The sequence below is a fragment of the Erpetoichthys calabaricus genome, chromosome 3, assembly GCF_900747795.2.
Source record: "Erpetoichthys calabaricus chromosome 3, fErpCal1.3, whole genome shotgun sequence".
Taxonomy (NCBI): domain Eukaryota; kingdom Metazoa; phylum Chordata; class Cladistia; order Polypteriformes; family Polypteridae; genus Erpetoichthys; species Erpetoichthys calabaricus.
The window spans coordinates 80,664,801-80,679,725 of NC_041396.2; the positions used below are offsets into that span (position 1 = coordinate 80,664,801).

Genomic DNA, 14,925 nt, shown 5'->3' on the forward strand with positions numbered 1-14,925 from the left:
GAGCTTTATTACACTGTTTGGATACCCAACATTTGCAAAGGAATAAAAAAGAATAATTTGTATGGTATCTACAGACAGTGCCATGTGGTAATGTATTTTTTTTGCCTTGTATCTAAAACAGAAAGAAGTTTGGATGTTCAGTTCTTCTCTCTTTTGACTAACACTGCTATATTTTCAATTTTTGCTTACTTTTTAACACCTACAGTAGCTGTTTTTATTTTCTCAGTTTTCACAGGTGACAAGCTGTGAAAAAAACATATTAAATTTTTCTTTATGCTTATGTGACACTTCACTGCCTACCATCCAGGTTTCTTCACAAGAAAGAAAGAAAGAAAGAAAGAAAGAAAGAAAGAAAGAAAGAAAGAAAGAAAGAAAGTATATTTAGAAATCCCCCTCATTTTTTTCATCTTGATTTTTTTCAGTTTTAACCTCCATGAATTGCAGTATGCACTACAAAGGTAAGTGTTTTAAAAACATCTCTCAAATTAGGTCTTTAGGGCCATGAAGGTCATCAAATATTCAAGAGGACCATTCTTGTAAATCATATACTGCCTTTGAAAACTCAGAAAAGAAGCTTTCACTTAAATTGCAATACATTTGTACAATTTGATTACAAAGGCAGTTTCAGGTGGTTGTATATGTCCAAACAAAATAAACTGCTCAAAAAAATTAAAGGAACATTTTGAAAACAGATCAGATCTCAATGGGAAAAAAATCCTGCTGGATATCCATACTGATATGGACTGGGTAATGTGTTAGAAACAAAAGGATGCCACGTCGTTTGATGGAAATGAAAATTATCAACCTACAGAGGCCTGAATTCAAAGACTCCCTGAAAATCATAGTGAAAAAATGATGCAGCAGCCTAGTCCATTTTACTGAAATTTCATTGCAGCAACTCCAAATTGTACTCAGTAGTTTATATGGCCCCCACGTGCTTGTATGCATGCCTGACAACGTCTCGTCATGCTCCTAATGAGATGACGGATGATGTCCTGGGGGATCTCCTCCCAGATCTGGACCAGGGCATCACTGAGCACCTGGACAGTTTGAGGTGCAACCTGGAGACGTTGGATGGACCAAAACATAATGTCCCAGAGGTGTTCTATTGGATTTAGGTCAGGTGAGCTCGGGGGGCAGTCAAGTGGTATCAGTTCCTTCATCCTCTGGGAACTGCCTACATACTTTCGCCTCATGAGGCCAGGCATTGTCGTGCACCAGGAGGAACCCAGGACCCACTGCACCAGCATAGGGTCTGAAAATGGGTCCAAGGATTTCATCTCAGATACCTAATGGCAGTCAAGGTGCTGTTGTCTAGCCTGTAGAGGTCTGTGCGTCTCCCCATGGATATGCCTCCCAAGACCATCACTGACCCACCACCAAACCTGTCATGCTGAACAATGTTACAAACAGCATAACATTTTCCACGGCTTCTACAGACCCTTTCACATCTGTCACATGTGCTCAGGGTGAACCTGCTTTCATCTGTGAAAAGCACAGGGCGCCAGTGGTGGACCTGCCAATTCTGGTATTCTATGGCAAATGCCAATCGAGCTCCACGGTGCCAGGCAGTGAGCACAGGGCCTACTAGAGGATGTCAGGCCCTCAGGCCACCCTCATAAAGTCTGTTTCTAATTATTTGGTCAGAGACATTCACACCAGTGGCCTGATGGAGGTCATTTTGTAGGGCTGTGGCAGTGCTCAACCTGTTCCTCCTTGCCCAAAGGAGCAAATACCGGTCCTGCTGATGGATTAAGGACCTTCTACGGCCCTGTCCAGCGCTCATGGAGTAACTGTCTGTCTCCTGGAATCTCCTCCATGCCCTTGAAACTGTGTTGGGAGACACAGTAAACCTTGTGGCAATGGCAAGTATTGATGTGCCATCCTGCAAAAGTTGGACTACCTGTGCAACCTTTGTAGGGTGCAGGTTACGCCTCATGCTACCAGTAGTGACACTGACCGTAGCCAAATGCAAAACTCGTGAAAAAACAGGCAGAAAAGATGAGGAGGGAAAAATGTCAGTGGCCTCCACTTGTTAGACCATTCCTGTTTTGGGGGTTGTCTCACTGTTGCCCCTCTAGTGCACCTGTTGTTAGTTTCATTAACACCAAAGCAGCTGAAACTAATTAACAACTCCCTCTGCTGCTTAATTGACCAGATCAATATCCCAGAAAATTCATTGACTTGATGCTATACTCTAATTAAAAAAAGTGTTCCTTTAATTTTTATGAGCAGTGTAGTTTCTATATCCTGTAGCCTTCTATATCCTTCTTTGTGTCCCTTTTTTTGGAGGCCAAGCTCAAAACTTTATATTGCTTTTATATGCAAAAGTGAAAAGAAGTGATAGAATTGAATGCTTATCAACAATTAATTAAAGCTGATCATGAAAGCTGCAGGGACATTTTCCCACAACTGTTTTGAATATTACTGTGTGCCGACCTGTTTATGCTTTATTAAAGTCTTACTCCATTTTTTTATTGTGTTATCAGTTCACCTGAAAAATGTTCCTACTACAAAAGGTACCAACTAACCTTTTAGGCTCTTTTCATAAAGGGGAATTGGAAGAAATGTCAAAAACAGCTGTACACTTTACCTGGAACCTCTTACCTGTCTAACTGTTCTTATTTTACCCTGCACATTCAACTCTGAGGACCTCTATCAGCATTCTGCTTCTCTGACTGTCTTTGGTTTCACTACTTTATTTCAACCCAGTTAACCACAGCTAGACAAGGAATGAACAATCTAAACTCATTAGTAGTAATCAGACAGAGATATTTTTTAAGCTTTCATTTAAAAATTATATTTATTTGCATCCAAACCAATATCAGAAAATATGAGCAAGAAAAATAATTATATTACCTGGGCGAGTTCATGCATTCATCATTCACATCCAGATAACAATTCCAAGATGGTCCAGCTCCTTAGTAACAGATGATACAGTATATTCTTTTTTATTGAATTCATTAAAAGCAAGTAAAATTCCATACAAACAAGTCGAACTTAACAAAACTGAATTCAATTCAACTCCCACCCCAGAGAAAGAGAGGAAGGCCAACAGCCAGAGTAAAACTTTAAGAGTAGAAAAGAATGAAGAGAATCCCTTTACCCAATATAAAAGCTTATTCTAAAATGCTATTGATTAGATCCTGTCAGGTTTTTAAAAAGTTTTGAACAGATCCTCTCAGTGAGAATTTGATTTTTTATAATTTCAAATAGTATATAACAATCAGTTACCCACTGACTTAAAAGAGGTGGGCTAGGATTCTTCCAGTTGAGCAAGACAAGTCTATGTGCCAATAGTGAAGTAAAGGTAATTACAGTTTGTTTGTCCTTCTCCTCTTTAAGCCCATCTGGGAATACACGAAACACAGTGGTTAATGGTTTAGGAGAGATTGAGACACCAAGGCTGTCTAAAAGGCATTTAAAGATTTTGGTCCAGAATGATGTTAATTTGGTGCACACCCAAAACATGTGGCCCAATGAGGCTAGAGCTTGATTTCAATGTTCACAGGCTGGATCTTGCCCTGGGAACATTTTGGACAATTTTAAACGAGATAGATGTGCTCGATAAAAGATTTTAAGCTGAATAATTACATGCTTTACGCATATGGAGCTAGAGTGAATTTTGTGCATGGCTGCCTTCCATTCCTTTTCTGAAATGTTGAGATCCTTTCCCCACTGTACTCTGGGATCTTTGAAAGGAAGGGACTTTAAAATGTTTTTATATATTATAGAAATTCTGTCTGAATCCTCAAGACTGATCAATATTTCTTCTGGAATAGAAATAGGTGGGAGGTGAGGAAACAGGTGATATATTCCTAATCGAAAAATGGAAAGAAAAGTTTACTTGCAGGAGAGAGAGCTTTTTTGTTAATTGTTAAGCAACTAAGAGAAAGCTCCATTTGAGTGTCTGTTTTAGTTAGAAAAAGGCTCCTTGCAAGAGTCCATGTTTTGCAGCTGCACTGAGCTTTGTCTAAAAGTATCAGAAAAGCAAAAACTGAGCTCCATTAAAATGTCCATGTCATCTTTTGCATTTACGCCTGGTGCTGGGGAGAGCTTCTGTTCTCTTTCTCTGATGTAGAACCTTCATCTTCATCTGAGTTCAACTCTGTTATAGCACACCTTTATTTGAAAACTAGCAGTGTCAGATCGGTGGGGGTGGGGTTGGCGTGAATGTGACTGAGAGAATAAAACTGAATAATAAAAAAAAATGATAACTTTTACAAGTACCATAAATTTACACCAGCTGTTACAGACTCAAATAAATCTAATGTATGTTTTTATTGTATAATAGTAAGAATAAGAGCAGCTCTTTACTCAAAGTGGTAAATCTAGGAAGAGCCTGGAATCAAATCCACAACCTCTTGATTATGAGTCAGCAGTTCTTACCTCTGCAACACCCAAGTGGTCGTGTCAGCATCGTACCCTAACCCAATTTCCTTTTTTTAGTTATATTCTTGAATAAAAGCACACTTGTTTTGTTATACAGTACTTGTACCTTTTGTGAAAGTGTTTATTTGACATTTTGACTTCAGTCTTCACACATTATACACTTCATCTCTATATTTTGTCAATTATTACTAAAACATGAAAAACTTTTCTGTTTTAGTTATGTGTTCAACAATTCCTGCCTTGCATTTCCTGATATCCTACATTTACATAGATCGCTGAAGACACGGAACACACATGAAATGTATGTATTTCAAATGTATTGGATAAAAAAATATATTTTTTTCCTTCTACAATTCCAGGCACCTCACACCCAGATAAACAGACTTGAAATCTGAAGATCTTCTGTGCGACTTGAGCTGTGTCAGTAGGGGGATGGGATAGCAAGCTTCTTGCTGCTTGTGCTAATTGACACATTTGCAAAACAAAATACGCTAATGGAGAGGTGCGAACCAATTTAAGGTGGCCCAGGATTACAAGTTTTTTTGTAGGTTTCAGGGAATCTAGTATTAAGAAACTAGACTCAATGATAATCTCATTATCTGGAATTTGAGACATTCGCGCATTCAAAAAATTAATCCTACAAAGACCTAAAGCAGAAGATGGCATGGCACTACCTAACTTTCAGTTGTGTTATTCTGTGGCAAATATACAAACTATAAACAACTGGAAATCGGCACATATTAATAAATTTACACCATCCTTGTCGGCAATGGAAATTAAATCTTGCTATATTTCTTCTCTGTATGCCCTGCTTTGGGTTCCAGTAAATATTATGTTTTGTCAATTTATCTATAATCCTGTCATCCAGCAGTCATTTGGAATATGGAATTATTACAGGACGCATTTCAGGCCAGAGAATCTTTTACTGTGTCTGTTGCTCCTCTACACGATAATTACCTTTTTCAGTCTTCTCAGACCTACTCAGTATTTAATCTTTTGAAAACATTTGGGTCAGAGGCACTTAAAAAACGTTATATAGATCACACATTTGCATCTTATGAACAATTAAGCTTCAAATTTAACTTTCCAGTAACACACTTTCATCACTATTTTCAAATTACATTTTTTTAAAAAGAAACCTAACCATTTTTTCGGTACTCCCACCCTTTTCTATTCCAGAGACAATACTGCTCAGTCTTGGAGACTCAGACAACACCTCAGCAATATAAAAACATGTCAAAAAAAACTTCCCTACAATGATCCAAGGGTGCAGTGGGAAAAGGACTTTTCAGTGAATATCTCAGAAAAGTAGTGGAAGTAAGAGCCATACATGGAATTCACTCTAGATCTGCATATGCGCCAAGCACTCAATAATTCAACTTAAAATCTTTCATTGATTACACTTATCTTGTTTAAAATTGTCCAAAATGTATCCAGGGCAAGATCAAACTTGTTAGTGTTGCCATCTAACTTCAGCATCAGTAGGTTATACTTACGTGTACTTTCTTCATCTCTCTGACTATACCACTTCTTCATCACAAACCTCTTCCACTGTATACTCTCCTGTACTTCCCCATTCCACCACCAGGTTACTTTGTCCTCCTTCTTCAATCCAGATGTCACACCAAACACCCTTCAAGCTGTCTCCCTTGCCACCTGCTGTAGTTGCCCAGCTGTTTGGTAACTCTTCACTGCCACCCAGTGCCATCTTACCTCCTCCCAGAACTCAAGTTTGCAGCCTTCCTTTTTCAAATTCCACCATTTGATCCTTTGCTTTGCCGTCACTCTCCTCCTCTTCTTGATCTGCAACGTCATCCTACACACCACCGTCCTATGCTGCCTAACTACACTTTCCCCTGCCAACACTTTGCAGTCTTCAATCTCCTTCAGATTGATCCTCTTGCATAGGGTATCATTTACTTGTGAGTATCTTTCTCCACTCTTATATGTTACCCTATGTTCCTTCCTCTTCTTAAAATACGTATTCACCACAGCCATGTCCATTCTTTTGGTAAAATCCACTTTCATATGACCTTCTTTATTCCTCTCCTTGACACCATACCTACCCATCACCTCCTCATCTCCTCTGTTCTCTTCACCAACATGTCCATTGAAATCCACCCCAATCACTGCTCTCTGTCCTTTGGGTACACTGTCCATCACATCATACAAAACACTCCAGAAATCTTCTTTCTCATCCATTGCACACCCAACTTGCAGGATATATGTGGTAACAACACTATCACACAATTCTAACTGTTGCTCTGGTGTACCCATAAGCATCATGATTAATAGTGTCATTATTTTTTATAGACAGCATAGACCTATTCTATAAGGGTGTCACAGACATTGGTGAAAAGGGGTGTGAGGCCTCCTAAGAGTCTGACAAAGCAGGCAAGGACCTTCACCAACCTGCCCAGAAGTAGCCTCACTACTAAACAGCCAGTCTTCAGGCTCCACAGGCAGGCTGCAGTCTTCTGGGCTCAAAAATGGTTGACTGGTGTCAGAAAAACGACCAAAAGACACCAAGAAGGTTTGGGGCAGCCACCCATTTAATCGATTATGGCTGCAAAAGGTATCGAAAAACAGAAACATGCTCATTCAACCGAGTCCAAAACAGAACTGATCTCCAGGTAGCAAGATGGCAGCTTTAAAGGCCAGTAGCGGAAGTGATGTCATCCCGACTGGAACCAGAAGTGACGTCAGTGGCTGCCCCAGAGCCGGGTGGGATTTCCCTAGAATGGTCTGCAAAAGATCGAGAGGGAAAATTAGTGCACTCCGCCACCCCCTGGTCTGGCATGGAACTACCTGTATTTAAGCCCTTTAGCTGTCTCCTAAACACACGTGTGTGACACTGGCTTTAAAAATTCTAATGCCCTAAATATTCAAAAAATATACAAAAATGCCATTCAAGAGAGAGGAGCCATCAAACATCTGGTTTTATGAGACAAGTCCAAACAATGAACCTTTATAAATTAATCATTTATTTGGAATAAACAGGGTCACAAAAACAAGGAAAATGGACAAAAAGGATTTACCTATAAAGACAATCCAGGGTGAACAAGTTCCAACAAGAAATACATAATGTAGGTACAATTTACTGAAATAATGTTCATTTATCCATCCTTACTCTCTAAAATGGGAAAAGGGAAAACTTTGTGAATTAGATCTGCTGCTTCTTCATGTTGAACAGAGCTAGTTGAGGTGGTTTGGAAATGTAGTTGGAATGTTCCCTTGGTGTAACTTTTAAATTACAGTGAAATTTATTAAATCCTATAATCTAAAAAAACTTTTGCCATTTTATTTGTTTATTGGCCAAGCATCATGCACTGAATCAATGTATCCCCCATGTGCAATGCTGGCCTGCGTTTTCCAAATTCAGTTCAGGACGTTTGACATGACACCCAGTAAGGTAAGGACCACACATGCCCAACACAAAGCTTCACTGTTGTAATTCAGACTTCTAAAATTAATCACACACTTTTCATATTTCCCCCAATTTTAGTCCAGTGTATTGTGCTTAGGTCCTACTTGGGTCTGTACCTTGAAGGAAAAGAGAAACTTTAAGAAGATATAACATTTCTGGTAATTCTAGCAGTAGTATTTTATTTTAGTTAATGAATGTCAAATTGAGTCTTTAATACCTGTCACCTTATTTATTTCCTAAAGGAAGGGTCGTGATTGTCCTGGATCCACCCTGGGAAGATTTATTTGAGACAGAGTCAATCATTCTGAAATGTATGGCTGAGGATGGATCTTCTGGATGGAAGTATGAGTGGGCAAAAGAAAATAAGGGAATGCTTGAAAAGCTGAAGAACACCCCTGGCAGCAATGGAGATACATACAGAATCATCTCTGTTAAAGAGTATGACAGTGGAATTTACTGGTGTCAAGCTGATAGAGGGACTGAAAAAACTGAGAGTGCATCATGCACCTTAAACGTCTTAAGTAAGTCAGAAGCAAATTTACCTATGAGGCACATTCTGTGGGGCACAAAGAGCACAGTCAGCAAGATGTATGGTGTGAGCAGTTAATAATGTGTTACATTGTGAGATGCATTGGTAATTATTATGCATTACTATACATGTCTTCATTTAAATCCTTAGTTTATCTGAGAAATTGATTATGTAACATTTGTTGTTACTACTTTAAACACACCCAATTGCACTGGAGGTGTACTGTATACTATAAAATAAATTAGCGTAGATATGAGACTGAATACATTGTTCATATAAATATTAATTTGGTGAGCATTCAAACCAAGTGTCTGAAATAGTATTAGCCATAATAACAGAATGGATCAAAAGAGAAGAAACGTGGAGTCCTTTGGATGAAATAATGCAGTGTTAAGTGCAAAATAAACACAGACTCTTTGTAACCCTAAAATAAGTTTAAATAGAAAACAACAAAAAGAATTGAAAATAATGAAGCAAATATGACATTGAAAATGTCACTAGTGCAGCTTCAGCCTAGACATTAAAGATGGTTTTCAAGCAGAAAAAACAGTAGTTGAGAATTCAAGAAATCAAAACTAAACAAGTGTTTAATATTTTTTTTTCACAGTTGAACCTTATATGTGAGTTATGTTACAAGACATTGCCTATAATGGAAGATGGTGCATAGTTAAATTAAACCAACATCACTTATTAGCCGAACGGCTAATGAGCAGAGTACTGCAGCAGACTGTGAGAGTTTTTTCAGCATCATAAGATCAATTCAAGTTGATTCAACACTCATCATTAAATCACTTTTACATTGTTTCTTTCCTTTTTTTTAAATTATCGAAAGCCTATAACTTCATTATGACTTAAAATGGAACAAGTTTGAGAGAAAAATGATTGTATGAACCAATTCTAAAAATGAATTTCCTCTATAATAGTGTTGAAGAGAGGTGGCCCCTATTCTGGTAGTAGTTGGTTAAAGAGGGGAAGTAACTCTGAATGGTATCATGATTCCAGTCTTTCACATTGGAATAGTCCAATACACAAAAATACAAACTCATATTTATGACAAAGGCAGGTTTATAATAAACAAACTGCACGAAATTCAAGTTCCTGGAAGAACCTCACATTAGCTTGTGAGCATATGAAAACTCCATATTATATGCACCCCAAATGCAAATTTAGTACGTGTTCCAACAGCACTCTTTGCTGTAAAACTGTCTCACGCAAAAATCATTATAGTACAAAATATATTAAGCTGTATGTTTGCACACACTATAGCATAGGTATCAACATGACAAGCTCGTCAAAAACCAAGAATAACATAGAGGGCTGCAATGAAGTGTCACACATTAAAGTTAAAATTATCATCTCAATTAAAATGGTTACTTTTCCATTTTGGGTTACTTTTTTGTATGTAAGGGACAGATATAAGAATACAACAACAACAACATTTATTTATATAGCACATTTTCATACAAAAAAGTAGCTCAAAGTGCTTTACATAATGAAGAAAAGAAAAATAAAAGACAAAGTAAGAAATTAAAATAAGACAACATTAGTTAACATAGAATAAGAGTAAGGTCCGATGGCCAGGGAGGACAGAAAAAACAAAAAAAACACTCCAGACGGCTGGAGAAAAAAATAAAATCTGCAGGGGTTCCAGGCCACGAGACCGCACAGTCACCTCTGGGCATTCTACCTAACAAAAATGAAATAGTCCTCTTTGTATTTAAGGTTCTCACGGAAGGACTTGATGATGATGGTCATGCAGACTTCTGGCTTTTAATCCATCAGTGTTGGAACATCACGGTGCTTTGAGTAGATGGTGGTGGCACAAGCCGCCACCACAAAGAAACCTGAAAAAGAAACAGAAGTGAGAGTAGGGGTTAGTACGGATTTTAGAGCCACCATGAATAGTTATTATAATGAATTGGATATACAGAGTATCAGGATTAAAATAAAGTGAAATTATGAGAAAGCCATGTTAAAGTAATGTGTTTTCAGCAGTTTTTTAAAATGCTCCACTGTATTAGGCTGGCGAATTCCTATTGGCAGGCTTTTCCAGATCTTAGGTGCATAACAGCAGAAGGCCGCCTCACCACTTCTTTTAAGTTTTGTTCTTGGAATTCTAAGGAGACACTCATTTGAGGATCTAAGGTTACAATTACAAGAAGCAGACAATTTACAGCATAGGAAGTGTGAAGCCCTTTTCAAAAGATCTAAGACGTATTTTAATATGAAAAATATTTTTTCTATATTATTCTATATGATTATATTAGGGTTTTGAAAATCAAAAATATTCAACTTCCAAATTCTATCATTACTATAAATGCAATATTATCTGGTTTTAACTTTTTATTATTTTCAATCATTCCCCTTCTCCTTTCCTTCAAAAGCAACATTTAAAATAAAAGAACATTGACTTGCTGTACAGTTTAAAAGTAAAAGTGTATCCAAGAAGGCTTGCCATATTTTGTTTGCATAAACGGGGTTTGCAGTTTTAAATAGTAGATGAGTTACAGAAATACACAGGCTGGGAATGGGTGCAGTGGAGCTGGCTGAAGTGTAGCTCATGTTTGGTGTTTAAGAATTTGCTTGGAATAATTGTATAAGAATTGTACTAAATCTATGTGTGTAGTACATGGTAAAATAACTACAGTATATGACTACCATATAACAAAATAAGTTCAGTTTAAAATACTTATTTTAATATTGAGTTTCAGTATGATACTTAAGTTTTAATTGTGCCTTTTTTCAATCACAGTTCAGCCAACAAAATTATCTGAAATATTGTCATTAAAATTCAAGTTGAATGCGGCTGAGCAGGTATGTAAGCTTGGCGGAAGTACATTCCATGCCATGACTGATCCACTTATTTAAGCTGATGGCGTGATCGTAAAAGGAACTATAAAACAAATGTACAATATCCAATTGGTTAGTTCATATCACTTTTTCAAAAAACTATATAATCCCACAACCAAAAAAGTCTATATCATTCATTAAATTATTTTCAAGCTGATCTTTCTGTTTCGTAGTTAGTATTGTGTGCTCATTGTTTCCTGCCTGCTTGTTTTCTTAGAGGGGCATCCAGGAGTTTCAATTACTCTGCAACCACCTTTCACAAAAGTTTATGTGGGAGAGTGGATCAGTCTAAAGTGTGAGGTGAAAGAAATGTCTGCTGGCTGGAAATATTTCTGGAGTGGTGGCTCAGATTCAAACTTAATTCAAGCTCAATACATACCTGATGCCACTGCAATTGGAACCGAACTGAGATTTAAACCAGTGAATTTATCTCATCAAATGCTGTACTGGTGTCAAGCTTTGAGGAATTCATTTCAGTCTACTTCATCCTCCTTCCTTCTTAAAATAACTGGTGAGTGCACAATAATAAGAAATGTAAGAGTAGTGAAAAGTGTAGTACTAAAATAATCTGTAGAACATACTGATCTGATTTATTTTTCCATTTATGAACTGTTTTGGGAACAGAACTAGAATTTGTAATTTGTATCAAAATCTACCAATGTATATTTACTTATAACGTAACATAATATTTTCCATCCATGCTTAATTCAATTCAGGTTCACAGACAACAGGGAAACAAAGGCACAAGTCAGAAAACAGCCCTGGACAAGGTGCCGTTTTTCACAGTGTCCACTCATTCACACACACACACACATAACCTCATCCTCACACAGAGACAAATTTTGAATCACTAGTCAATCAAATCTTCAGGTCTTCGGAAAGAAGAAGGGAAAAGGAGAGCAACTGAAAGGAAAACCAATGAAAACATAGAGCGAACATGCAATTGTTAAATACACAATATTCAGACCCAGGATTTAAACCCAGAACACTGTATCCATGAGGCAGCAGTGTTAAACATAGTACCTACCTCATGCCACCCTCAATTGAATTAAGTATGTTTTGTTTTTAATACTTTGTTAATAGTTTACTATTATTTTTTGTATGTTGGTTATTATTGTTTTCCTCAAACTGCAGGATGCAGTTGCTGTCAGTTGGAATAAAAGTTTGTATCCATAACACAGAACTGATGCTAGTATTAGGTGGTGATTGTTGTTTTGGGAACTATGAGTGTATAAACTCTGCAGTCTTCAACAGAGTGCGTGGTAGACTATATCTGAAAAACAAGAAGAAGACCCTAAATTTAAATTTCTTGGTTCTTGGTTCCACACCATAATATCTGGTTTTCTCTTATTTCCCTTTTCTAATCACATAATGTTAACAAATGAGGTTTACAAAGGTGGTTTCCACTCATCTCAGGTGTCCCTTTTAAACTATTCTCAGTAGATATATGCTAATAGACTCATTTATAGCAGCTAATCTGAGAGTATTCTAAAACATATTCTTTATGAATGCTATCAATTAGGTTATTGCCAACTGTACAACTACCCCAGTTTGTCAGGATTCTCCAAATACTGAAGTATATACAAGTAGCTGACTTGGAATAATAATCAAGCTAGTGTTCAAGGATCTAAGAGTACAACTGAGAATAAAAGGAAATAGGCACTCCAAAGTTTAAGAAGGATCAACATTATTCAGCAGGTTATATACCATTAATAGCATTTTAAAATAACTTCTGTTACATTAATTTTTTCCATTTTTGACTACTCATTTTTCTGTTTTTTCTTTGATCAGCTTGAGGAAATTACAGCTCATTCATTATGAATTACAAGTAGGACATTGGATCAGAGGGCACAGAGCTTGAGGGTCTTCCACTACTATAGATAAGTAACTCTGCATGTCATCTGCATGACTGTGGTAGTTTACCTTGTGTAATCTAGCCTAAAGGATACATGTAGATTGAAAATAACAGTGGGCCTAGATTTGATCCTTGTAGTGCCCCATGTAAATGTGGATCCCTGAACTACAATCACCACAACTAACAAGGAATATTCTACCTATTAAACAAGACTGAAAGCAATTAAGACCCTACCAGGGAGACCCAGCTATTGGCTAAGGCGAGGAGGCATTCCATTGATTTAGCAAGGTTCAAGCAATAAAACTCTTGGATTTCCAGGATTATCGTATATAATTTTAGAAACATAGGACTCTCTATACTGTATTTAGTTATATACTTCTTCAGAATTTTATAGTGAACTGTTAATTTAGTTTTCCTACATTTACGTTCAGCCTTCCAACAGTCTCTCTTAAGTTCAGATACTCTATGTGTAAGGTCAGAGGTATTTTAGTAGTGTAAAATGTCTTAACAATTTTTATAGGGGCTACATCAGATGTAGACCTCACCTTAACATCAGAATTTTCCACTATACTGGTTACATTGCTGACTGTATTAGAACATAATGCATTCAGACTGATTATTTTCAATATTAGCACACTTAGCAGCTGCTGTGGCATTAAAATGAGGTTTTCTAACAACATGCTTCTCTTTAGTTCTAGTCATTGGTATTTCTGTGTCAAATGATATGCAAAATCAATCATAAATACCAATATCCTTGACCTGCTTCAAGTCCATTTTTAATCCTTTTGTAATTACTAAATCAACCATGTGGCCTCCCTTATGTGTATTTTGGTTAACAAGCTGACTAAGTTTAAAATAATGCAGCAAGATGATAAATTATTTTCTTTTGGGGTCACACTGTTTTTTTATAGTTCGGAGTTGCTGCTAACACTGTAGCCCCATCACTGCTAAGACATGTTCCACTCAATGTTAGAAAGTCTATTTTACTCTTACTGATAAGGTCAATAATGCAAACTGTCTTACTGGTTAACACTGAAATAATAAGTAAGGTCATACTGTGGGTTTCGGAAAATCATAGCTGCATCAAAGTTTTAGGGAAATTAAGCTATTCACTTTTATACTGGTTTGTCTGGACCTTTTAGCTAAACTCTGATCTATTATTATACTGCTAGTGCATATCTATAGGTAAACCCACTGCAAAATCATCATATCGTAACATGAGTTTATAGGTTAAATTAGACTTAAAGTCACATAGTCATGAAAGAAAACTGTATTTTTCCACTACTTAGACCATTTTTAGATGTAAGGGAAGCATGTTTGTATTCTCAATTTGACCAAGGTATACCTTTATGCTCATTTTTTAATTTAACGTCCTTCTACCTCTTTAGGTTGATATTTGAAGTTTCTTTTCTATTTTTTTCTTGCACATTGAATCACTTCATAGCCATCACTATTACTGAGTTTTCCCATTTTGTCTATAGTTGCCTCTATATGTCAAGGTCTTTACCTATCAATTCAGTGTCAAACTTGCCTTAGCCTTGTGATGCATTATCATGTAAAGTAGTGTTTGTCACTGAAACGTCTGACAAATGTGCCCAATTATTATCCCTCTCTCAAAACCACTGTTGTCTCTTCTTCAACCGATACTAGACAACATAAAGAACATGTAGATCTGCTCAACATTTTTATTTATGCCATTAAGAATGATGGAGCATTAACTTTATAATTATTTCAATGATCACATCTGCATTGAACTATCTGCTTTCAATATAATTCTATCGACTCAATTATTCAAGTGTTTCCTTCATTTTTGTCACTTACCTGTATTTAATCGCATTCTTGTCTTAGTATTCTCACATTTACTTTAGCAAT

The 14,925-nt window shown here is 36.9% G+C and overlaps 1 protein-coding gene across 1 annotated transcript in view; it reads left to right on the top strand.

Moving 5' to 3' along the window:
* LOC127527283 (Fc receptor-like protein 5) overlaps positions 1-14,925 on the top strand; it is a 36,645-nt gene that overhangs the window by 17,373 nt on the left and 4,347 nt on the right. Inside the window, exons 2-4 of the mRNA XM_051925471.1 lie at positions 423-458; positions 8,062-8,340; positions 11,416-11,709. Coding sequence (XP_051781431.1) covers positions 423-458; positions 8,062-8,340; positions 11,416-11,709 — 609 coding nt within the window. The remainder of the gene's footprint in view (positions 1-422; positions 459-8,061; positions 8,341-11,415; positions 11,710-14,925) is intronic.